This window comes from Engystomops pustulosus, chromosome 3 (genome assembly GCF_040894005.1).
Source record: "Engystomops pustulosus chromosome 3, aEngPut4.maternal, whole genome shotgun sequence".
NCBI lineage: Eukaryota > Metazoa > Chordata > Amphibia > Anura > Leptodactylidae > Engystomops > Engystomops pustulosus.
The window spans coordinates 170764974-170791322 of record NC_092413.1 but is presented as its reverse complement, the minus strand read 5'-3'; the positions used below and the strand labels follow the sequence as shown (position 1 = coordinate 170791322).

The window sequence follows — 26349 nt, the reverse complement described above, 5'->3', positions numbered from 1 at the left end:
TTCTAGCAGCACTTCTCCCCTACCACTGAGCGAGATTACATCAAGCAGAGGGAGGGGGCGGTGTTGAGGCAGCTGGGGCAGGGGAGACAGTGTAATAGCCTGTGAAGCTGCAGCACATAGGGTCTCAGTTAACATTCCCAGGAGCCCTTCAGGTTCATTAGTATATTTATAAAAGTTGAGTTTAGAAGGACGGAGGGCTTGAATAACAAATATAAGAAGATAACCACATTCACAGGGCCTGGATCTATGAGTAAGTGTCCCTGGTTTATCATGATGGATTCTGATGGTAGATTTAAGAAAGTCCTAAAGGGTTGTCAGCCTAATTTCTACATAGACTTAATGTTTGTCTCTGTTCACAATATGGTTATTAGTTAGTTATTAGGTATTGGTGGCATCATGGGATTTACATTACTTTGGTAGTAAACATAGTGCAGCATCCAAAAAGCCTTCATAGACCTCATTTAGTCAACCAGGTGTATGGGTCTCCACATTTCCCCTTTGTAGGGATTGACTGTCTCAATTCTAACCAATTCTGTTCTAATGCTAGTGTGAACATGGCTTTATACAGCTGTACATCCCCTTCTCTTACTGTATAGAGCTTCTAGAAAGGGTACAGTCCCCCGAAACATTGCATCATGTATTCTGCGTGATCTGCCCAAGTGTTTTTACCAAAACTTTCCTGCTTTTTAAGAATACATCAAGAAGCCATGCAGCGTTGTGTAAGAAAATGACGCTATGGCTTTAAGAGGTTACAATCAGTCGATCGTCTTATGTTGTAGATATTGTTCCTAGTGATGATGGGGATATTTGCCTCGGTGACATGGTGTATACTTTCTGTTTGAGAGAGACGGCAGACAACCTGTATGTAGGGAGATGGGCCTCTGTTGGTGTTTTCTGAGCACAGTTGAAGGGGTTGCTAGGCTGTGACTGCTCCCATACAAACACGGCTGTGAATGTATGCCGGCTGGAGATTGGACGCTTGCCCAAAGTGTAAAGTACAAGAAAGTGACAGTACAATTTGTCACAATGGTTATATTTTTGTTTGGCCAGAGACGCTGTTCAGTGTAGGTTTAGCCTGTCTGTTCCATAGGCGACCTTCTAGAATACGTTTCTACTGCTCTCATGAAGTAATATGTTACTGTAGGGGTGTAATATCAGGTTCTGAATGGATCTAAAAGGAGAAAAAAATTGGTCCTTTTACTGACAGCAAAATACAACCAAAAACCAAACAGAAATCATGTCTTATGCTTCAAGCACAGAGAGCAGAGAATGAGAGCTGAATGCTGGTCCAATTTTTTTTTTAATCTACCATTAAAATCCATCATGATAAATCGGGGACACTTACTCATAGTTCCAGGCTTCGTGACTGTGGTTATATTTGTTATCCATTGCCTCCCTCTTTTAAAATGATGCTAATGCGGAAGGGCTTGAGAATAATGATGTTAATAATAATCCTTATTTATATAGCGCCATCATATTCTGTAGCGCATTACAAATCATAGAGGACATATACAGATATAATATTACATTACAAAGAACAAACAGTCATATGGAACAATAGGAGTGAGGGCCCTGCTCACAAGAGTTTACAGACTATAGGAATGAGGGGGTGACACAAGGTACTAGAGCTTTTATTAAGGTCCAGCAATTTTTATAAGGGAATGGAATAAAAATAATTTAATAAATAAGAATGCTGCTGCTTGAACCAGTCATCAGCTGTATCTTATATACAAAGACAAAAGTTAGTGGGACTGCAGAGAAACATGTTCTGGATAACAAAGGGGGAGTAACCAGAATTGGTTAATAAAGAGTTGATGCAGTTTGCGAGTGTTATAGGCCTGCCTAAACAAATGGGTTTTAAGAACACATTTAAAGCTTTGGGGTTTTGGTATTAGTCTGATAGGGGTATCTCTGTGTGTGGTCTTATTGGGTATGGTATTTGATTAATTCCTTTACAGTCTCATATTCCTATTTAGTTTTGTGGTTTATGCCTTCTTAGCTTTACATTATAATGCATTATGGCTTAGGGCAGTGATGCCGAACGTTTTGGGGACAGAGTGCCCAAGCTACAACCAAAACCCACTTGTATCCTGCAAAGTGCCCACATGACAATTAAAGCAGTAACTTATTAATTCCTGCTGTAGCACAGGTTTTAAACGTATCGGTGTCCTGAGTTCACCAATACAATAGAAAGATGGAGAAATTTGGATTGTAGCTTCCCTCCGGGGTCCCTTGAAGAGGAAGAATCAGGGGACCCAGAGCAGGAGCTCAAATGACAATTCATCTCTATCCACACCTTCTGGCTCCTCCTGTAGTCCTGGCAGCCAAAGATGTCGCTTTAAAATACTGCTGAGCACGGCACATCCTGGGCTGTAATGGACCACAGGAGAAAGCCTTCAGTCGTATCTGGCAAACTTTGTGTTGGGGTGAGGGCTTGGGTGCCCACAGAAAGGGCTCTGAGTGCCACCTCTGGCACCCGTGCCAAAGGTTCGCCACCACTGGCTTAGGGTAATGCTGCATGACTGTTCTTACCTACCTGTGGGCTTAGGATTAGCCATTAAGCTTGCCACACATGGTTTTTAATACATTGTTGTTTGTCCATTGTTTGCCTTCATTGTATATATAATGCATATCTCTAATAAAGAATGAACTTTATGTATATTTATCCTCTTTGAGTGTTACACCACTTGTGTTGAAATTGTTGGTTTTTGCTTCTATACCCAAAGGGCTGTTCCTTCTGCCCATATTTATTGGGTTTACTATTTTGGTGTATTAGTCTGATAGACTTGATGGATGTTTCCAAAGCCCATTCCCCTGTCCAACACTTATTTTCATATGAAAGATGACCAGAATCGTCTCAGACATTGTTATTAGAAAAGTTATGAATTTAGAGATTCCTATTCTTATTCAGATTCATAACAAGCACCTTCAGCTCTGTGTTCAGCACCATTCACAGTATGCATATAGCTGTGCATCACAGGGAACGTTCCATTTCATTTCATTACATAAAGTTCTGTTTACTATATACTTATTCATACTATAGTTTATGAACTATGTCCATTGTTGCCTAAAGTCTGTTGTTGGAAGAACCTACTATTGTACATGTTACATGAAACATTCACAGTCCTTTGCTCCCAAGAACAAAAAGCTATGGAGTTAAGGTTTTACTTTATTTGGAAGTCTGTGCTCGGTTATGGGAATTTGATGGAAGGTGGCTATAAAATATATGTACTCCAACATGTCTGTGGTTAGGACAGGCCATCATATAAGACTGGATGGGGTTTGGGATGCCGCATAGTGGCCAACTAAAAGGACCACAGCAGAAAAAAATGTTGCATCCTCTTTGCCACAATGACATACTGATAGTAGTGGTATTACAGCTCAATTTTATTAAAGGTAAATGGACTAAAGTGCAGTACAAAACCCTGGCACCGCCATTATTATGACCCTCTGCCTGGTCAGCACTGAAGCGGATGCAGTGTTTGCTGGACTTCTGCAGTCTCTTTAGTCAGGAGATCACAGGGAGCTAAGGAAGTAAGACTTTTACAGACCTTAGGTTATTATCCTAAGGTTCAGCTATTTGGTAGTCCTGGAAATCCATCATTATTTTCTATTACTAATCTACAATGAATCTTTTACTATTTGCTGAATTCCTGTAACTCGTGGTTGAGGCTTAGTAGCGTGAGTTGTATCTCCATTTATTACTTCTTTGTGTTTACTAGTCCAGTCTCCCCCACCAAGGCAATACATCAATAGTACAAGCTTATCAGTATATACAAACATAGGCACCACATGCTATTTCTGTCTTGGCACCGAACCAGGGAAGTTTCCATAACATTCCCTATAATGACAGGGAAGAGTATTTCACACAGATGGTACTCGCTGAGGTTCCTAAACTTACAAATATTGATGCTCTTTAGACTTTCTGTGTGACACTTAATCATATGTTCTATGGGCTTCTCTTTTCAGAGACCGCTGTCCTGTATCAGAACTACAAGGAGAAAGCCCTGGATATTGACTCGGATGAGGAAGCTGACGGCAAGGAACCAAAAGAGGATCGCATTGTGATTTTTTATAAACCTTTGAGATCTACTTGGAGTCAGCTGTCAGTGGTAAGACTATTTCACCTACTTTAACCACTGGTTGTGTTTTTGTGTGAAACTTACTGAAATATAAAATGTTCTGAATGTTTAACTTTTTAATTAACTGTGTAGCATCTTTACATTATTGCTAATTTCTATATTATTATTAATCTGCTCCCAAATCCCTCCACTATGCCCCAGCCCCAGACCACCATTTTTCAGGGGGGAAAAAAAACACAAAGGATTTTATATGCTTTCTATCTATTAATGTATCTAGTATTTTTCGAGCACTACTGGCTTGGGGAGAGAAAATACACATTGATTTTTCAATAGTTGCTTTCAGTGAATATGTGTGTATCTATATCTATTTTCCTTATCATCTAAACTCCTAAGGATACTCTGATTTACCTTGACCAAAATTGTATCCTCTTTGTTTTATTGTTACCTAACATAGCACTGAATGAATGTACACATTCTGCCAGATAGATTGGCTACAAAGCAGTAAACTGTGCTATGTCCTTTTATCTACTTATATATACCACACCTGCTATTGTGTCAAGTGTGATTGGGTAATTGAAATAGGGACAGGTTTGTTATTGTCAGTGATGTCTGGACTCTAAAACTGGAAATCTGGAAATCTAAAACAGTCATGCAAATTAACCCACTGAAAATAAAGGCTTCATAAAAAAAATATAATTAAAATGCATTGCCCTTATCCCTAAATGGTATGGAGAGCTTTCTTACATCATTGTGCACTTAAAATCATGTGACCAGGATGAGATCATCAAAGGTCCTGTTACATCTGCAATTTCTAACCCATGTATGTTTCTGATCACATGAAATCACAGCATCCACCATGGAGGATGGGGAGAAGTAGACATCCATGGAGGCTCATGTGATTTCATGATCAGATATATGCATGTTGTACAGTTTGTTAATGTTAGGAGGCTAAAGAACCTGTGATGATGTCACTGAGAATATGCTGAGAAGAGGCATGGGACAAGGGGAGGAGTAGATGGGAGGGGCCTGCCGAGCAGGACAAGCCTTCTCTGATGCCAGGGAAAGTAATATAAAGTTGATTTATGTAGATGTAAGGGAAGCAATTTTTATCTAAAACAAGGGTGTTTAGATAGTTAATAGGGCTCTATAGGGTCCGAGCCCCACCCATTGGCGCATGCCTTGCGTTTCTGAACGCAATGTAAACATCCTGTGTGATCGCATCCTCACAAAGACTGTAAATGTGGAATTTTTCTTAAACATGAAATACAATAAATACTTATTAGGGTCATATTTACATTATATTTGGGCCGGAATATGCCGATATACCTTTTATTCTGCTACCACTTAGCAAATAAAAACATCAAACATGTAAACAAGACCCTTGGGTTTGGATATTGTCATATTCCAGGCTTTTTTCAATATTAGAAAAGTAGGAGTCTAAAACATGGCACTCTCACCGCTGCATGTTTTCAGGAGTCTCCTCACTCCAGCGAATGTAGTGAGGAGACTCTGTCCTTTTCAATTAAATAAGACTAAGTTGCAATACCAATCACAGCCACTATACAACACACGGGGTTGTGCTTGGTAGACAGATAAGAAGCCACATAAGATAATGCAGTCTTTTATCCATGGGACTGTCCGATGATAAACCATTACTTATCTGATTGTTTCTGTTTGCGTAATAACTTAAGGGGGTATACCAGAAATTGTGGAAACCTTCATGGATAAAAAAAAAAGTAATGTGTACTTACCTTGCTCTGGCTCCCAGTTTCCACTTTACGGTAGTTGATGTTCCTAAGCCCTGCCATCTGGGCCGGAAGTGTCAGGGGTCACTGTAAGGCCCTGGTGACCTTCTCTTTGAGGCCATTGCTTTGCTACAGAGGCTTCTGTGATCCCTGACTCTGTTGGCAGTGCCATAGAGCCATCATCCACAACAATGGTGGAACAAGGGTAACTGCATTTTATTTTTTTTTTATTTTTTTGCTTACCCCTGCCCTAGTCCCTGGGTAATTTTTCCAGGATTCTTGGAAAACCCCTTTTATGTAGTGTGATGCCAATATGTTATCTGTAAAGCTCCAATAGAAGGCAACAAATGATAACCTTTTTTTTCATCCTTTATAAACAGAGAAACACATAAATGCTCTGCCGCAATATTTAGATATTTTTAATTAAATTAAAATGCATAAGAATCTTGAGTTCTAATGGATGGGTTAGACATTTATAAAGTTTACTCTGTAGTGATGCCACATCCCCGCTTCAAATGTTTTTCCCATAGTGGAATCAATAGAGGTTGGACAAGGCTGCATGGCACCCATTCTTTGTCCCTCAGTACTCTACAAAGTGAGTCTTTGTGGATGGAGGGGAGGGTGCAGCCACATGCTGGGAGCGCAGAGAGAGGCCTTGGGAAGTTGTGCGGTAGCAGAGAGAAGTTTTACTGCTCACCGTTCAGTGTGTGGAATGGTTTTTGTTCACGGCTTATTGAAATGCTGAGACCATTGGAAGAGGCTTGTATTTTAGTTGAGCCGGAGCCAGTCTATTTATTCCGTGTCCTGGACTTGGGCGGCAGGAGAACAGCAGCTACAGATGTGAGGCGTATGTTATCATTCACATTGTGCGTCCCCCATGTGAACCCCTCGTATGTCACATGCTGTGAAGTAGATGGTTTACTTAGGTTCATATTTTTATTTATACATTGGCAAAGTTAAAAGACTTGCAATGCAAATCAGATTCTTAGATTAAAGTATAAAAACCTGCATCCAGTAGAGGGTCATCAAGGTTACAGTGGAACGTTATTTCTCAAATGAAGTTGTCCGTCTGAGTTATTTAATGGCTACACAAGCAGGGAAAAGTTTATTCATTCCATCTGCTAAATATTGGCTGATTGTTGTGACAGAAAATTAGTTTAATTCATTTAAATGAGGATATATCTGCTGCATCCAGACAGGTGAATGAGACAGTTTAGACTTGTTTGCAGCGCACAATAAGACCAACATCTTACCCAGGCAAGATTTCATGTGATATTCAGTATATAGTATATATGTTATCTTCTTTGAGAAGATCACCCCCTAGAAGAACACCTTTGGATGCAAATTTGGTTGGTCATCTCAACAGCTTGTCAATGTATAGAGATATTTGTTTTTAAGGGATTGTACCAACTCATTGGGGCACATTTACTAAGGGTCCGTTGGACATTTTTTTTTTTTTAATTTATTTAATTTTTTTTCCGATTTGCCCTGAATTGCCCTGGGTTTTTGGCACATGCGATCGGATTGTGGTGCATCGGCACTGACTTGCATGCAACACAAATCGGGGGGCGTGGACGTCGGACAAACCGCAGAATTTAAAAACCAAATTGTGTTGCATGATCAGCACTCACATACACCGGGAAGAAGATGTTGAACTCCGGCGGACCTCAGTGGGGGAAGCGACACATGCAGGAAATTGGATCCACGATCTTAGTGAATCGTGGCAGATCCAAATCCTTGTCGGACATTCCGGATTGGCGGCGTCAACGGGACGGGTAAGTAAATGTGCCCCATTATGCTATCTACTCCCTGCAGGATAGGAAATTACTAGCTGATTGGCGGGGATCCAATTGCCCGGACCTCCAGAAATCACAAGAACAGACTGACATCATTTCTGAGAATAGGGGTCTCACTAAATGTTGGAGTGACAGGCTGAGTTTGCGTCCTTACGCTCCATTCAGTTGTATGGCATTATCGTAAATTGCAGAGCACAGCACTGGGGTATCTCTAGCGCTCTTATAGAGAGCTAATGACCGAACACTGTGCTCGGCAATTTGTACAGATGAATGGAGCGATTGCTGGAGGGGCCATTCTTGTGATCAGTGGGGGGTCCATGCAGGAAAACTTAAGTAGCTTGTACAATCCCTTTAAAGATATGCATCTTGTATGTAGTTCTTATGACCTGAAGCATTGGGGGAGATATACGAAGGTAAATTTGAGTTCTAGCAAACCCTTTGACTGTATGCTAATCCTCCCATTCCCCATATTGTGTGACTACCGGCCTCGCTATATTATATGTATGCAGAGCGGTGTACATTGGACCCTGAGAACATATGACATGCGTTTCATTGCCTGATTAAGAAACATAAAGCAAACATGTCATAGAAATAAACAACTCATGTGCGTTAACGACAGATGTTTCCATTATTAGCCAAACCACCACCTGTGGGGCCTAGGTGAAATATAACGCTTGAGGTTTTTCTTAAATTGTATCAATAAATCTCTTTCTATGTCAGTCAGGCGTTTGCTCATTTATAACCATTAAAATCTCAGTTAAAACAATAATTATAGCAGAGTTGAGACTGTACCACCGCTCTGCGGAGGGTGATTGGACACGAGCCAAGAACTGGATTTCAGTATTCCGCTCACAAATCCAAGTTCCCATTCATTACCCAACCCTAGGAATCTTGTCTATGAAATGAGCTTGATCTGCCAGACATGTTTATCGATGTTATTGAGGTGCAGTCTCTATAGACGTTGTCATTATGCAGTCTGTAATGTATGCTCTTGTATGCACCTGTATGCTCTTCACTTTATCTGAATCTCTTATCAAGTCTCCCTTACATCCGTATGGAAGGCTTACAATCCACCAAATGTTGCCAGTGTTAGTGTAGTCTGTAAATTTTTTATAAAAAGAACTGATTCAATCTGAGGCCATCCGTCTACTTTTACTACATGTCTTCCCTGCATGTTTTTTAATACAAAGCTGTACAGAGTAAAAGTAGTGTCTTCTGGATTTCCAGGGCTTATTATTGATGAATTATCCAATATAAAATCAATGGGGTTTGCCATCCCGAGAGTGAACCTGACAAAGTTACCTCCTTTCTGTGCCTTCATGTCCATCACTCACATGGTGTTTTCTCATATCTGTCCTTTAGTTAACACGATTCAGGTTGCAATACCATAACGCATTTCTTCTGACTCTGCCTGGTCCACAGTAAAGAGTTGATAAGAATTTTCTATTGCTGAAAGAAAAGGACAACAATATTAAAGGGAACCTGTCACCAGGGACCTAATTTTCACTAAAGACAGGTTACAGAAGCCCCTCACACCTGCATTGCAAATTTGCCTTTCTGCTTTTTCTAATCATTTGCATTAAAATACAATTGTGTGTTATAACTTGCCTTGCACCCTGACAAAATTGCTGTGTGTAGTCCCAGGGGTTGGGCTTTGGTTAGGCTGCATCTCAAAAAACAACCTTGTGACTCGTCTCTGCTGCAGACTACTCAGCTCTTAGCCCCCACCTTTGTGCTTCTGCACAGCTCATCCCTCCTGCTCCTTCACAGAACTCAGCTCTGGTCAGCTGACATCAGTGGGGGAGGGAGGAGCTGTAAAGGAGCACAAATGTGGGGGCTAAAAGCTGAGGAATGAGCAGCACAGACAATGCAATGTAATGGGCTTCTGAAACCGGTCTTTAGTGAAAATGAGGTCCCTGGTAACAGGTTCCCTTTAGGCAGAGGCGGGGAAAATGCAGTTATTTCTCCTGACAAAAGGTTTGGGAGTTACAAAGACAGATGAACATGGCCGGTCTATACAGTTTTTATTATTCCCATAAAATTTAATAGAAATGGCATGAACTTTTTTTCATCAGAAGTTATATAAACATTGCATCTCCCTATGCTGCAATATTTCTGTAAAGCCCAGTTCACATCTGTGTTCAGGCATTATGATGCTTGGTTGTGCTAAATGAAAGAAATGGTCCCGGCACTTCAAGGTAGCTTTTAACTTCTTTTTATTGTAGGTACAATGGGGCACATTTACTAAGGGTCCGCAAACCGCTAGTAAATACTTAGTACCGGTAAGTAAATGTGCCCAAATTTGTCATAAAGTGCAGCATCCATTTAATATTCAGCTGTTGAAAAAGGCTCAGGAGAGCCAAAATGCCTCCGGAACATTAAATGGATGCTGCACTTTATGACAAATTGTACCAACAATAAAAAGAAGTTAAAAGGTACCTCAAAGTGCTGTGACTATTTCTTTCATTTGGATACACTGCTAGTATCCACAAGCACGAGGTAAGAAGCAGTTTGGGTGCCATCCATATTTGGAACTTTAATTAGCTTGGTGTTGCTGGCCAAGCTGGTTTACCATCCTGTTTGCTTAAAATCCTTGTTCTTCTTCCCGTTGAAAAAAAAAAAAAAAAAAAAAAAAGACCATTTTGGTATCATAAAGTTACTAAAAGAATTGCATTGGAATTTTTTGTGCCTTTCGCACACACTGTTGGGCCAAAGCCACTTTATTATATGTGATGGACAGTGGAGCTCCAAATACTGGCGGGATGCTTGAGACCGTTCTATGTATAATAATAAATAACCCCCTTAATCCTTTTATACCCAAACTAGATTCTTGGATTCCATATTTGCTGTTGACCTCATTTCCATAAGTCAGTTAATTTCCATTAATTCCCGATACTCCATAACAAAGTAAGAATTCATGACATTTCAAGAACCTCATTAAGAAAGTTGGCTGATGGGATTCTACATTCAGACAGCTGTTTCATTGTAAGACCTCTCTCCAAGTCTCTGCTTTTTGTGTATGGTGCATTTGTTGTTGATATTTGGTCCCTGGTACCTTCTGAAGCAGATAAGAGCATATTGGAATATTTCCAGAAGAGACTCCATGCAATTAAGGAAGTGGAACTATGTTGGAAGCAAAAGTAAATTGTCACTTGTTCTTATGTAGTTATTTTATGCCTAAATTTTCTAATCTTATGCCTGAAGTGAAGGAGCTATTTTCTGTGTTATTTCTTTGAAATGAGTTGAGTTCTAGTTAATGTGCTTTTTATATCTAGTAAAACTGGTTTTGTGCTGACGTCTGATGCCCTCGGCAAAAGTGAACTAGTCCCTTAAATGGCAACGGTTAAAATCCTCTTTACAAGAAGAATATATACAGATAGTTGTAGATTTATGTTACTCTTAGAACCTTTAGATAAAATCCCCCTCTCATTGACATAAAAAAAACACAACAACAAAAAGTTGTAGGCAGCAAAATAAACATTATTTGGTGAATGTAAATTATTACAATATTGAAACAAAAGGACAGGCTTATTCAGTAGAAAGGTTCTAGACTTTGAACGTCCGCCTGAATATTAGATGAGATATGGTTCCAAGGAAATATTTAAATCTGGCAGAGACTTTTCTAGGAAACTCTTTCTTTGTATGGGCGTGTATTATCCAGCTGAAAAATACCAGCATGAAGCTCTGTCGTGTGAGGTAACATATGTGGCTGCAGAATGCTGAGCTTTTAGTGTCCCTTGTATCGTATGGCTTCCCAGATCTTCACACCAGCAGTTCATACTCATCCCACACTGTACTTAGACTATATGGTTTCAGTCTACAGCAGTCCAGTGCTCAAAACACCACTGCATCATGGCACCAATTTTTCTGTTACACAATATACTGTATATATTAACTGTACTAACATAGTGTGTTTCATATCATGTGGAGATCAGTGTATGGGCAAATCATCACATGGGAATTAGTTTAAGGACAAATCATATCACAACTATTTAGCTTTTAGGTTAAACAGGCTGAATACTTGCCATGTTTATGGGGTTTGTCTTTTCAGAAAATATAAATAAAAACAAATAAAAATTTACTTGGAGGGGGGATAGACCACACAGAGCTGATTCATAAGAAAATAAAACAAAGATGTGGCTATTGTCTAATATGAAATAACTAATAAGCAAGCACTAGGGGCTTCTAGAATTGGCTTCTTTATAAGTTCCACAGGTCCTGCTATGTATGTGAACTAATTGAATGTACAGCACCATGGAAATAATGGTGGACAAGGGACAGGCTTTGTACCTACTAGGGCAATGAAATGGCCTACATCTTGGGAATGGATGAACTGGTGTCTTTAGATGACTTTAGATTAGATGCTGCTTATACGTTACATCCTCGGTGGCTTCCATGGACATCCTTCAGGGACTCCTCAGAATTTTCCTCATGGGTTTCTGGACATTAATTACATGCTGTGGGACACTGAATCCTACCCACAAACTTTACTGGGGTGAGAACGATATGAGTGATCTCATTAGAGTTTTATCCTTGCTCTGGTAAAGTTTTGCATAAGTGGTCATCCACTTTAAGTATTTAGCAAGTGCATTTGTAACTAGAACTTGTTCTAGAACAGTGATGGGCAACCTTTTGATCTTGGTGTGTCAAAATTCGCCAAAAAACCGAGCATAACTCGGGTGGTGTGTCACCTTGAGAAAAAAAACATAATTTTGTGATATTAATAGTTTAAATAACAAATATGTATAATTATTTAACTTCTAGGGTACTTTAACCCTAGTTTGTCTAATTGATCCTATCATGTACTGCCATACTACAGTATACTACAGTCTGGCAATATATGGGGATTTTCCACATCATCTATTTATTACAATGTGCAAAGCGCACATTGTAATAGATCGGCTACAATCAGACACCTGTGGAATTGCTTAGTAAGCTGCAAACTTTGTCATCAAAGTTCACAGGTTATAGTGAGTCGCAGGTGCCGCTGTCCGCATCTCCTTCATGAGGAGCAAAATAATCGCAATGTCTGGTGATTTGCAAGGCGTTGTGATTATTTCAGGGCTTGTAAGGCACAAAACTGACACACAAGCCCTGATGACTGTCTTCTATCATACAGTCACTGACATTTCTCACTGTATGATGTCTTGTATGTATGATGAGAGTGGTTGTCCGCCCTCATCCCTGCTGTGGAGATGGTCAGTGTAGAGGTGACCTATCACAACTACTCCCCCCAGCACAACTATCAGGAGCTGCAGAGGAGTTTCTGGAGTTGATGGTCGGGTCACCTCTCCTGGTGCTGAGCCCCGGGACGTTACCTGTGCTGACTGGAGACACGAGGCACAGCTCACACAGGGGGAGGGGCCGGCCCGCTGGAGGAAGAGGAGGAGGAAGTGCTGTGAGCTCAGTGCATGGCAATCTCTCAGCCTCCCGGCTACTTCACCTGGCCGTGTAGGAGCCGAGGATGAAACTTAACTCTCCGGCGGCCGCGTGTCACTGAAAATGGCTGAGCGTGTCAGCACTGACACGCGTCATAGGTTAGCCATCACTGTTCTAGAACATTCACTGTGAGAAAATATAATGGAAAGTTTTGCACATTCTCCATGCTCTGGACCCACCCCTTCACTATTGGCCTAAATACTGTATATGCCTTTACCTGTATAATCCTATAGCCTGTAGTTTGGCTGATAATGACAAATGTCTGGCTGGTAGCGTTTGTGAACATGAGATGATTATTTGAATAAATGGATTTTGTGGATATGATAAATTATTATTCTTGTTTTGGCTCTGGGTTAGATATTCGTATTCTTGGAGGCAGACAGTCTCAAACTTAAATGAGGTATAGAATTTCTTTAAAATTGTCCAAACGTCGCAGCACTGGATGCTGAATGTTATGCTGTGTCTTTTAAACAAAGAGCAGATTGTAGACTGCTATTCTGATGTGACTGGGGAAATATGCTTTTGATTTATATTTTGAGGATTAAATCATACTTGGAGGTGCTGGAAGCAGAAAACTCCGATACATCAGATCCTGGAAAGCCAAATAACTTGTGTTGCCTCCAGTCTATCTGTCTGTGAGAAACTTGTGCACTGGTCCAGGAACAACGCCACGGAAATAAACAAGCGTTTCTGATGACTCAATTCTCCAGCTTGTGTACTAATAAAAAAGGGGCAATGCACATGACTCCGCAATGGTGGCCATGTACTTCCAGAGATGGTCAGGTACGAGATGAAATGTCCTTTCTAAATTCATGAATATGAAATCTCACCTGTTTACCTATTAAAAAAAAAAATCTAATCTCCAATGACATCATTTTGGTTCGTGAGCTACAGAACTGGAACATGGACATAGAACTGGTCATACAGGCAGTTAAAATAGGCAGGAACTGGATCTTTATCTGCAGATTGAATTTCCAACTACCGTATATACTCGAGTATAAGCCAACCCGAGTATAAAACCTATTGACTCGAGTATAAGCCGAGGGTGGGAAATGCATTGGTCACAGTGTATATAGCCTGCCAGCCCCTGCCCCAGTGTATATAGCCTGCCAGACCCTGCCCCAGTGTATATAGCCTGCCAGACCCTGCCCCAGTGTATATAGCCTGCCGCCGCTGCCGGACAGATCGCACAGAAGATATACAGGGACAGCCGGAAAGGTGAGTTTAGATATATTTATTTTTTTGACTCGAGTATAAGCCGAGTTTGACTCGAGTATATAAGGTATATCTTTAGCTGCCTGTTTCTCATGGTTCTGTAGCTCACAAAACCAAAGATGAGATCTGAAAGATGAGATCCAAATCTTTACTATGGCACACAAGCATGTTTCAAGGTACCAAAGAACAGGGGCTTCTGAAGTGACCCTAACCCTGCAACCACTAAACTTGACTCATATGTGAAAATGAGGTGAGAAGAGCCAGATTTGCCTGACTTTGGAGTATTTTATTTCTTTGGGTAAATGTGTGAAATTTCACGTAAGAGGTTTCTAGAAAGGACATTTCATACCCGAGAGTTCTAGCAGTTTAGAGGGCAAAAGTTTTAGCCTGGCAAACGGCCAACAGTTTAGCCTGGCAAGTAATGGCTAGTAATTTAGCCTGGCAAAAGGTTGTCTTTTGGTCTTGTTGTGTAAACCTTTATGCAGGGCTTTACCTAAGTAAAATGGGGACACATTAAACAAAGAAAATTAAAGAGGATCTGTCACCTGAATATTGGCTCAGGGAGCTGCTTACTTTATTGGAACAAACCGATAAAGCTAACGCTCACTGCACTACATTGTGCTCAGAATGCTGGACCAAGCTTACAGCGGTCCAGCGTATTCATGAGGGGGTGGTCTGAGGAGGGCGGAGACTGCCACATGAAGCCTGGAAGTAACCACCGGAATATGATGGGGAGGGGTGGTCCTGGGGAGAAGCTGAGGAGAGGGGAGCGCCTCGGACCACCCCCTCAGTAATATGACCACTGTAAGCTTGTGAGCACTATGTAGTGTAGGGTAGTGTTCACTAGCTTTATCTATATGTTCTGAAAAAGCCAGCAGTTTAACATTGCTAATATTTGGGTGACGGGTCCCTTTTTGAGGATTCTGTACATACAGTGATTTTAAAGGGCTCTCTATGATTTGTTCAACTTCGCAAGAAGTTCTTTTTTTAGCCAATCCCATATGTATCTAATTACTATGCTAAACTTTTAAGGGGTTATTGAGGAAAATAAAAACAGATTTAAAGTAATTTAACAGAAATCTATCATTAGAATTGTCCATGATGAGCATGCCTTGTTCTCCTGGGAACCCTCATTCAGGCTCTGTTTATTTTGCTTCTTTGTGGGCTCCTTATGCAGAAAATACCTGCTTCAACATCCCCAGAGCACTTCTTACACGCTCTTTGTTTGAGCTGCCTTGACTCCTCCTGCCTACATCACCTCTCCGCTCCTTCAAAAACTTGCGCCTTGTGTCTGCAGTTCCAGTGGCTTCCAAGTTCTATTGTACAGCCGAAGCCCCTGGAGCTACAGACAGACTGCACAAGTGTGAGATTTGGACGGAGCTGGTTGAGGACGTAGGAAGGAGAAGGCAGAATGGATCAAGCCAGGGGTGTGTAAGAGTTGCTCCTCGAGAAATGTAGTAGCCTGTGAAGTTGGAACCCAGAGAGGCTCTGGTGATGCCCCCCTGAGGAGCACTTCTGGATCAATAGTATATTTTTAAAAGTTAGTTTTCTGCATAAGGAGCCCATAAAGATAAAAATAAACACAGACCCTGGATCAGGGTGCCCAGTGGAAGAATCTGATGCTGGTTTATCATGGACAATTGTTACCATAGATTTCCTTTAATATAGGGTCCCCAATAATCCCTCAAACTCTGTTCCTGCTGCTTGGCTCCCTGCTGCTGTCTTTCTAAGCATGGGCAAAGCCTGAGGAAGCCAACTCAGCCAATCACTGGCCACACTAGTAACTTGTATCGGCAAAGAGATACCAGAAAGTAAATACCAGTGGAGATCTGGGCAGCATTGGAAATGGAGAAAGATGTTGAGTGAGGTGAGTATTACCGTGTACTATTCTTCCAAGTGTGCATTTGTTTTCGATAGAAAAATAACAACTTGTGGAAATTCTGCATGCCCAACCTTTCTTTTTGATCACCTGTGCTATCTGGGGAGAGTTGATACAACACAATACACATTATGGCTTATGTTTATGGCCATCAGATTCTCCCAGCAGAGTATTGAAGTAGAGAACATAGACTGTCCAGTAGACAGCGGAATTAAGGGAAAAGCCTTTGGTTCCGGATTACTTGAGCTCTTGGTTCTATCCCTGTTTTTTCCTGTGCTGTTCCTTTATGTCTTCTCCAAGTAGCACATAGATACTTCATTTACATAATGCGCCTTTGTATTATGTTATTTTACGGCTTCCTTGAGTTGTATCCTGTTTGGACTGCCTGCAGTGGATGTCATATACTTATATTCTGTAATTGTTACTTGGAACTGGTGTCTCAGGTTTCTTTGTTACTCATGTAGATGTGTGGAAATGACTATCGTGATTTGGAGCGTTTGGTTATTTAGCAAAAATGGTATTCTAAATCTCCTAGTCCTGGTTTTATACTTACGGATGTTGCAGTAGTTTTTTTATTGGTGAAAAAGCTACGATCTTTTTAAGTTGCTAGTTAAAGTGTTAAAAGTTGGCTTTATATTTGCTGAAATGAAATGAAAGATTCATTGATTTTTCATTCCGTGCTTGAATCCATAAACAGCTCATGTTTGTTTGTCTTGTAGTGCCAAAGTTTATATGCCGACTAAGCCAAACTTTCCCCAGCAATCACATTTTTCAGTGTAAAGTAGGACAGGTTGTATTTGCTGGACTCTGTCTTTGATTGTCTCTGACTATCATTTTAACAGAGGCCCAGCGACTGTTCAACCTAACTCATAATAAAGGGCCATTTGAGGTTAGAAATGCATGTTTTTTTAAATCTATTTCTAATAGTTTTTGTAGAAATTTCTCATAGTTTTCAGTATGTCTGACTGGTATTTAAAGAAAATCTACCATTTGCTTTTATGCATTTTGAACCAAACATACCTTGAGACTGCTGTAGCTATACTGATGCAGGAGCGTATCTTGTTTCATCCCTGAGCCGAGTGATTTTGCTGAAAAAAAAAACAATTAAAAAATTACGATAATGATGCTCTGTCACTTCTGTGTCTGCTCCAGCCATGCCCTGCCCAGCATAAGCCGAGAATACGTCTTCACTGTGTTGTCCCTGACCGGCAGAAGTAATCAATCGCTGCACCATCCCCCAGCTGCTATATATGTCATCCAGCTGAGGTTGATTAGTTTTTTTTAGGTAAATCACTCAGTTCAGGGATTAAACAAGATATGTTTCTGCATCAGTGTCACTATAACATTCTCAAGCTATGTTTGGTTCACAATGCATAAAAACAAATGGTAGATTTCCTTTAATACTCTTTATTGTTAACTTCTACTATACACGAATTTGCCATGTGTCATGTGATTTTTTTTTTTTTTTTTTTAATGTATTCTAGCCGCTTAATGACTTTGTATATACCCATGTATTTCTATGAGCTGGTACACAAGGCTGTGGTTTACACAGCCCCATGTAACAGCCAACTGCCTGAGCCGCAAAACTCAGAACGTGTCTAATTCCTGCTCATGTTCACATCTGCGTGGGACTGGTCCTTGCATGGTTAGGACCACCAACTCATTGTTTGTGTCTTGTGTCTAGTACATAGACCTCAGCAGTTAGGATATACAGGATTTTGAAGGTATAAAAATATGAGATGTCCAGCTAACTCATGGGAGACCCGTGTTGTATAAATTCTTAAGCAAAATGCTCTTAAATTTCATTTAAAAATCCTTGTGTTTGGTACCAGTTTAAAACTGAGAGGTCGCATTAACGCCTGTAAGGGCAAAATGTGTAAAGATGCTATACCTGTTAATATCGGTCATTTGAGGCTTTGCACATACCTGTTGTTATGTAAATAAGTGTTGAAGTACAGTAAGAGAAAAGTGAAGTAAGAGAAAAGATATGTTCTTGCTGTAGTACTATATTTGGCTGTATAGTAATACTAAGCTTATACAGTCAGATAAAGTGTGCACTAGTTCTGTGTGTATGTGTGTGTGTGTATATATATATATATCTATCAAGGAAGTGGTCTTAAAGGGGTTATCCGGGTTTAAAAAATTTTTTATGGCCGGGCTGGGGAGGGCTATTTAACCCCTTAATGACCGCCCTATCGGGATTCTACGTCGGTCATTAAGGGTACTTCTTCTGACGCAACGCCTTTCTATGGCGCCGCGTCAGAAGAAGATTTCGGGACATCGGGTCAGTATAGTGCCGGTGTCGGGCTGTGTGATATCACAGCCCAGACCCGGCACTAACACCATGGATCGGAAAAACTCCAGCATGACCGCGGCGTCCAAGTGTGTCCCCCGTGGATCGGACCCCCCCGGTGTGCTTACCGGGGGATCCGATCCCTCCTGCCGCTGCCCCGGGTCCCGACGAGTGACCCGAGGCTGTCGGCTCCTCTTCTCGCCGGGTCCTGCCTTCCTGGCAGGACCCGGCTGTAAGTAACTGAGCATGCGCGGCATGCTCAGTTACTTACACTATACACTGCAATACAAGTGTATTGCAGTGTAGAGGCTTGAATAAGTGATCGGATGATCGCTTGTACAACCCAAAAGGTGGAAAATATGTGAGAGTAAAAAAAAAAAGATTAAATCATTTTATAATAATAATTAAATAAATAAATAAAATAAAGTCCCATAATCTCCCCAGTTACACATATAATGCAAATACAGTATATAAAACACAAAAACACACGAAAAATCTACATATTTGGTATCACCGCGTCCGTATTAATCTGTACAATAAATCTAAATCAATATTGAACCCGCTCGGTGAACGATGAAAAAAAAAAACTACGAAAAACTTCCCATAATATACAATTTTTCATCAAACACCATCACAAAAAATGTTCTAAAAAGTGATCAAAAAAAGCTACGTTCCCTAATATGATACGACTGAAAAGAACAACTCTCTTCGCAAAAAATAAGCCCTCAACCAGGTCTGACAACATAAAAATACAAAAGTTATGGCCCTAAAAAGTTGTCAATAGTAAAAACAATGCGATATTCTCCAATGTTGGTTTTGCTCAGGAAAATTGAGCAAAGATAAGAAAAACTATATAAATGAGGTATCACCGCAATCGTAGTGAACCAGAGAATAAAGATAAAATATTATTTTTACATTACGGTGAGCGGGGGGAAAAAAATGCTAAAAATCCAAAATAAAAATTGATGATTTTATTTGTGTCCCCCTTGAAATAGTTAATAAAATCTCATGAATAAGCTATGGACACCCTAAATGAATTATCTATACATTGTATCTCATTCCATAAAAAATAAGCCCTCATATGATCGCATTATCAAAAAAAATAAAAATGTATAGGTCGTACAATGTGACAATACAAATCTGCAGTGAATGGCGCCTCCATTCATTCTATACTCGGCTGTGCGCCCGTACAGCAGTTTACACACATATATGGGGTATCAGTACACTCGGGAGGAATTGGGCATCAAGCGTTGCAGTGCGTTTCATCATTTAATTTATTCTGAAACTGTCAGATTGGCCTAAATGAATGTATTTTCCAAAAAAATTCCATAGTTTCTAAATCGCAGGTCCATATTGTTTTAACCCATGTGAAACACTTAAAGGGTTAATGAACTTAATAGAAGTTGTTTTACATACGTTGAGGGGTGAAGTTTCTATAGTGGGATAATTTATGGGGTTTTACTATTATTTAGGCCTTACAAAGTCACTTGGAAGCTGAGTTTTCCCTCAAAATGTGAGTTTTGGCAATTTTCATAAAAATGAGAAAAATCGCACCTAAAGTTCTGCACCTCATAACATCCTAGAAAAATGACCGGAAGCATAAAATATCATCCCAACATAAAGCAGACATTCCGTAAATGTAATTTATCAAGCTTTTTGGGTAGTCTTACTTCCTGTCTGGAAAGCAGAACATTTCAAACTTGTAAAATGAAGAATTTTTACAAACTTTTGCCAAATTTTCACTTTTTTTCAGAACGAATCGCAAAACTTATCACTTAAATTTTATAACTAACATGAAGTACAATGTATCACGAGAAAACATTCTCAAAATCACCGGGATATGTTAAAGCGTTCCGAAGTTATAACCAATTCGTGAGACATGTCAGATTTGAAAAATCAAGTCTGGTCATTGAGCTGAAAACTAGTGTCGGTGATAAGGGGTTAAACATAATAAACATGTACTTGCCTCCTCCGGCGCCGCTGATGTCCCGCGCCGCGGCCGGTCTTCTCTGTGCGCCGGTTTCATTACACCGGCGCACAGGGAGCTTCTGGCCGGCCAGAAGCTCCCATGCACACCATCTCCCAGCGCTTACAACGCTGAGAGATAGGGACGGATGGGAGGAGCCGTCCACAACGCGGACCTGAAGCTCCCTGTGCGCGGCTTCCGTGCCCCTGTTTGTTTACAGGGGCACGGATCGAAGTGACCGCAGCGCGGGACATCGGCGCCGCCGGAGGAGGTAAGTCCATGTTTATTATGTTTAACTATCCCTCCCCAGCCCGGCCATAAAAAAATGTTTAAACCCGGATAACCCCTTTAAGGTCTTCTGTTGCTGACATGCTAATTCTGCTGGGTCCATGTTGGTCTCTTGTTTCTAGACTTTTTTTGTTTTTGCGTTTTGTTTTTTACTCCCCTCATTCCAAAAGCATTAACTTTTTATTGTTATGTTTTATGTATATAGGCTTGTTATCTGCCGGACAAATTGTAGTTTTTAGTGGTGCCTTGCAATATACTGAAAAGCTGGAAAGAAATTTTAAGTGCAGTGAAATTGTGGTGTTTTCTTGTGGGCTTTGTTTTTACGAGTTTTGTTCTGTGCTCTAAACTACACTTTCTCTTTATTCTTTGGGTCGGTATGATCACAGGGGTACCAAATTCATATAGGTTTTATTAGGTTTTTATACTTTTTTTTTTAAATTAAATCTTTTGAAAAATATTTTCCATTTTGACAAATTTTGAGGCCAATAACTTTTCCAGACTTTGGTGTATGGACCTATGTAAGGTGTCATTTTTTGTGGTAAGTGCTGGCATATAAACTTACAGTATTTTTCGGACTATAAGGCGCACCGGATTATAAGGTGTACCATCAATAAATGCCTGCTAAAACGTTTAGGTTCATATATAAAGCGCACCGGATTATAAGGCGCACCTGATTATAAGGATGAATGCCCAGCAAAATGAATTAAGCTAAATATACTCTCCTAATGTCCTCTTGATTTTGATTGCGGCTCTTGTCGTCTCTAATCTTGACATTCTGGGATCGCCTAAAAAAGACTTATTAAAAGCAGGCCAGAGCGCTGGGACACAAAGACTATATATGTTTAGTTTAATTTTCGTTATACTCAGTGATAGATCTTCTTTAAAGGAAATCTATCTTCAAAACCTAACATAATAAACCAGGGACACTTACTTATTGATCCTGACACTTTGACTATAGTAATTTTCTTATATTTGTTATCCTTCCTTCTAACATTGACTTTTAAAATTATGCTAATGTGCCAGAACGATTCCTGGGGCCTTAGCAGAGCTCCACCTCCACCCTTCTACCTTCCTCTGCCTACTGCTGAACTCTCACACAGCAGGAGGATGTGCTCCTACACAGTGTAACAACCTGTGAAGCTGCAGCACAGAGGAGCTGTGGTAACACCCCCACAGCAATTCTGACTCCTTAGCATATTTTCTAAAAGTTGATTTTAGAAGGAAGGAGGCCATGGATAACAAGATTACCACAGTCACAGTCTGGGTATATGAGGAAGTTTCCCAGCTTTATCATGTTGAATTTTGATGGTAGATTTCATTCAGATGATCCCTGCAGGTCACCGCTGTACTTCTGATTGGCTGAGCAGGCATATCCTAAATGTTTAGACAGGACCAATTAGTTGAGACTATCTTCTTTTTTTTTTTTTGTTCTGTGCCTTTTACATTCGGCTAGAAAGGAGCACAAGTTCTTGCGGCAGAAAACTGGTGCTATCTAGTTTGTGCCATTACTTATGTGACTTAGAAGAATTTCGAGGTGATGTGTTTGAGCACGCAGACAGTCATTCACCTTTTTATTTCCCCTGGTCACATTACATATTGTAATTAATGAATGTCTGTGCGTACAGCTCCGGGGTAATGGTGATGGATTTGTCACCGACTTAAATCTCCAATTTTGGAAAATCTAGTGCCTAAAGGTGCAGAGATTTTTGTGTTTTATGGTTATGGTGCTGCAAAAACAGCAGTGTGTCCACTTCTAAGTTAAAGGAGAAAATCTGTGTAATATAGAAGGGAATCGGGGGGGGGGGGGGGAGTACTTTTTGAGCTGCTGTGATGTCCCATAGATGTTACGGTCTCTGCATTACAGTTGTTGGCATGGGAACTATAGATACTGAAGTAAATACAACTTTCTGTGCATTTTAAGCCCAGTGTGAACCTAGACAAAGTTAATATTTTAGGATTTTGCTGCATTTGCTGGATTAAGTAGATGGATAATAATAAGAGGCACTGAATTAACCCTCCTCGTCAATGTCCTTTTTTGTTTTTGCGGTTCCATTTTTTTGCTTCCCTTCTTTAAAAATCCATAAGTTGTCCCAAGCTTTTAAGGGCTTATTTGTGTAACAGATTGTACTTCCCATTGGTGGTATTTCAGTTTCCACGCCATTTACTGGAATGCCAGAAAAAAAAATTGCTGTAAACTTGATGAAAAGAAAACCTCTTTTGTGCCATTTTGTCGTGGACCCTGTTTTTACTGCTTTCAACTTGCACTCCAAATGACAACTCTCCTTTATTCTTTGGGTTGATGCAATTACAGGGATACTAAATTTCTATAGGTTTTATTGGGCTTTAATAGGTTTTAAGTAATGTAAACGTTTTGTAGAAACAAAATTTTGGAGGATGTGATGACGTTTCATTGATAATATTTATGGGACTGTATAACCTTTTGATCAATTTTTATTAAAAAATAAATTTAAAAAAAAAGTGGCATTTCGTATATTTTTTTATATATTGATATTGAGCGGACTTTTAATACAAGGTTATACCTCACATGAATGACTTTATATCATTTCTAAGGAAAAAGGGATTATTTTAAACATTTTTTTTCTATTTTTTTTTTTAGATCACCTAGAATACTTTAACCCTAGGAGGTCTGATTGATCCTACATACATATTGCTGTGTATTGTGTTATTTATATGGGAATCCTCCTGTGTCTGGTGAAGACACTATGTTTGTACCCAACTCTTATTGGCATAAGAAACTGTCTTCTTATTATGTTCTTTCCTCATTTACTGTATTGTGCGGAACACTAGCGGTATTATTTATAGCACTCTTTAGCAAAAATTCCCTTTACAATAGCTCCTTTTTATAAGAATATCAATGCTGCTTAAAGATTGCTGTAGGTATGTAAGGTTCCACGTGGTCCAATGTGTGGATTTGATTGCACATTGGGTGATGCCAAACTGTTATATATGACTATTTATTAGGACCAACTTGTCAGCAGTATCTGTAGCCTGGCAGAATTATAAAATGTGATCCTGGTGAAGTACAAAATCCACAAGGTGACTAGTGACCACACAATTAAAGCTGATGATATAAAAGGAATCCCTTTCGTCTGGCTGTACAGCAGCACTGACACTGTAATAGTCATCAGTAATGCTGTTTGACCAGAAAACGAGGACTCCTTCTATCATGTTTCTCTACGAAGCAAGGACTCCCGTCCACTGCACTGTGTTTGGTCTGTAAGATATGACCAGTACACTCATTTGTTCCCACATTCGTGTGCAGCTGGGCCAAGACTTGCTTTTACACTAGTCCTACTGTTTTTGCTAAAACTTCTGATATTTCAAGTATGTTGGTATTTGGAATAAGATTTTGATAGTTTGTACTGGAAGGTTGATTGGCCATTGGTTAATATTTTCTTAGTCAATTGGCTTCCATCACCAGAATACCCCGGGTACACGCATTCAGTTATAGAAATGCACAGGCCATAGTGATAAATCTGGAAGGGTTATCCTTCTGTGAAAATTTTCTTTTAAAGAGGTATAGACATTTGTATAATGCCCTTAGAATATTCCGTAAATGGCAGAGACGATTATCCCACTTCACTCCACACTTTACAATTGTCATAAACTTCTATGGCGGCAATACCCCTTTAAGGTCTTTTGTGCCTGCCCTATCAATAACATTTCTTAAGAAACAAAATTGCATACATGCATACGTGTTGCAGATGTAACAGGACCTTAGATGATGACTTTAAAGGGGCTGTCCCAAAAAAGAAGTTAGGCCCTATCTACTTTCTGATTGGTGGGGGTTCCTGTTTATCTCTATGGAGCTGACGGAAATTGCCGAGCGCTGTACATTGGACCCCCGTTATCGGGGGACCCCACCGATGAGCAAGCTAGGCACTCTCCTGTGGATAGGGCCTAACTTTGGGGAAAGCCCTTTATGTGCCTAATGATGTAACAGAGCTCTCCATCAGGAACAAGGAGGGGCAATGCAAGTACATTTTAATATGCAGGACTCAATAAGTGTGAATGAGCCACATCAGGGGAGCTGCATATAAGTTAACAAACTGATTTTTTTAAATTGCAGCCATGGAAAGGAACCATTTATGGATAAGGGCGATGCGTTTTAATCATAGTTTTTAATCAAAGTCTTTATTGTGGAGGGTTAATTTGCATGACTGGTTCTCTTTAAAAATTTTTTAGATTTCTGGCTTCACTGTCCAGAGCCCAGAATTTTGGTCAAGGGAAATCAGTTTATGCTTAGGAGTTTGGATGATAAGGAAAATGGAGATATATAGATAGGCAAATATTCACTGAAAGCAAGTATTGAAAAATAAAGTGGTTCTCTGTAAAATTTTAACTTGCTGGGCTTGTAAATGTGTATCTTTCCTTCTTATTAAACTGGATAACAGATATTGACTACATTTCATTGTACGTGCATATTCGGAAACATAAATTATTGACTTTTATTTTTCTAGGTGAAGAAGAATGGGTTGTCACAAAGTATTGGCCAAGAAGAAAGAAAGAGACAAGAGGTATTTGACTAGAACACCATTTCCTAGCACCCGTAGTATAAGAGAAATGATCATTTGTCCAGCAGCTCCACCATGTTTATTTCAATATATAATTGTGCTGATGCGAGCGTCACTCCTTTCGGCACTGAAGCCTGAGCTACAGTAGCAGGATGATGCGCTGAAAATGTGCAGATAGGAAGGGATCACAGAGGCTACTGGGGCGGGGAGTAGCCTTTGCTCCCACTCCACAGAGAGGCTACACCATGCCCCAGTAGCCTCTGGTGAAAATTGGCATAGGGTAGGTAGATTTCTGATGGTAGGTTTCTTTTAAGAATATTTTCAAAGTTACTTTGTCCCCTTTGCAATAGTTGCGAATTAGCGTGGCATCATTTTCTAAAAATACAATATTTTAACCTATCCCTACTCTCTCCCTCCCCCCACAGGCAATGTTCGAAGTAATTTCTTCGGAACATTCTTACCTACTCAGTTTGGAGATTTTAATTCGGATGTTCAAGAATTCTAAGCAACTGTGTTCTACCATGACCAAGACTGAAAACCACCATCTGTTTTCCAATATTACAGATGTGTGTGAGGCCAGCAAAAAGTAAGATTGGGTTGTGTATTTACGCTGTAAATTTTTAGTAGTTTTTTGTATATAAAACATAATACATTTTGACTGTAGAAACACATTCGATAAAACCTGTACTTACTGATGAGATTGACGCTCACCCCAAACACATTTGGGGAGACTTATCGAAAGTTAAGTAAGAAGACCGTTTAATACCTTAGGCCCACAACCAATTTTGCGTCTACAAAACGGCCCATTGACTTTAGTAAATAAGGCTATATGTTTGGCCATCATACCGCAATGTCAAATATAGAACATGTCCTATTTTTTTATGTTTTTGTGGAACGCTCTCCCCATAGAAGTCAATGGGAGTACAAAAACAGCCTACATATGGTATATGTATATATATTGTATATGGTCCGTTTTTTCAAATACAGGCAGTTTACTGTGGCATATAGTGAGACACGGCCTGCAAAATGCATATGGTCCTGTGCATGAGGCCTAAGACTGTCTAATCTAAGTGTCTTATATGAATGGTAAATCTGGTATAGTGGATATATA

General features: G+C 40.0%; 1 protein-coding gene across 1 annotated transcript in view; it reads left to right on the top strand.

The window, feature by feature from the left end:
* ARHGEF26 (Rho guanine nucleotide exchange factor 26) overlaps positions 1–26349 on the top strand; it is a 91665-nt gene that overhangs the window by 9366 nt on the left and 55950 nt on the right. The window contains exons 4-6 of the mRNA XM_072142976.1: positions 3970–4112; positions 25185–25241; positions 25664–25824. Coding sequence (XP_071999077.1) covers positions 3970–4112; positions 25185–25241; positions 25664–25824 — 361 coding nt within the window. The remainder of the gene's footprint in view (positions 1–3969; positions 4113–25184; positions 25242–25663; positions 25825–26349) is intronic.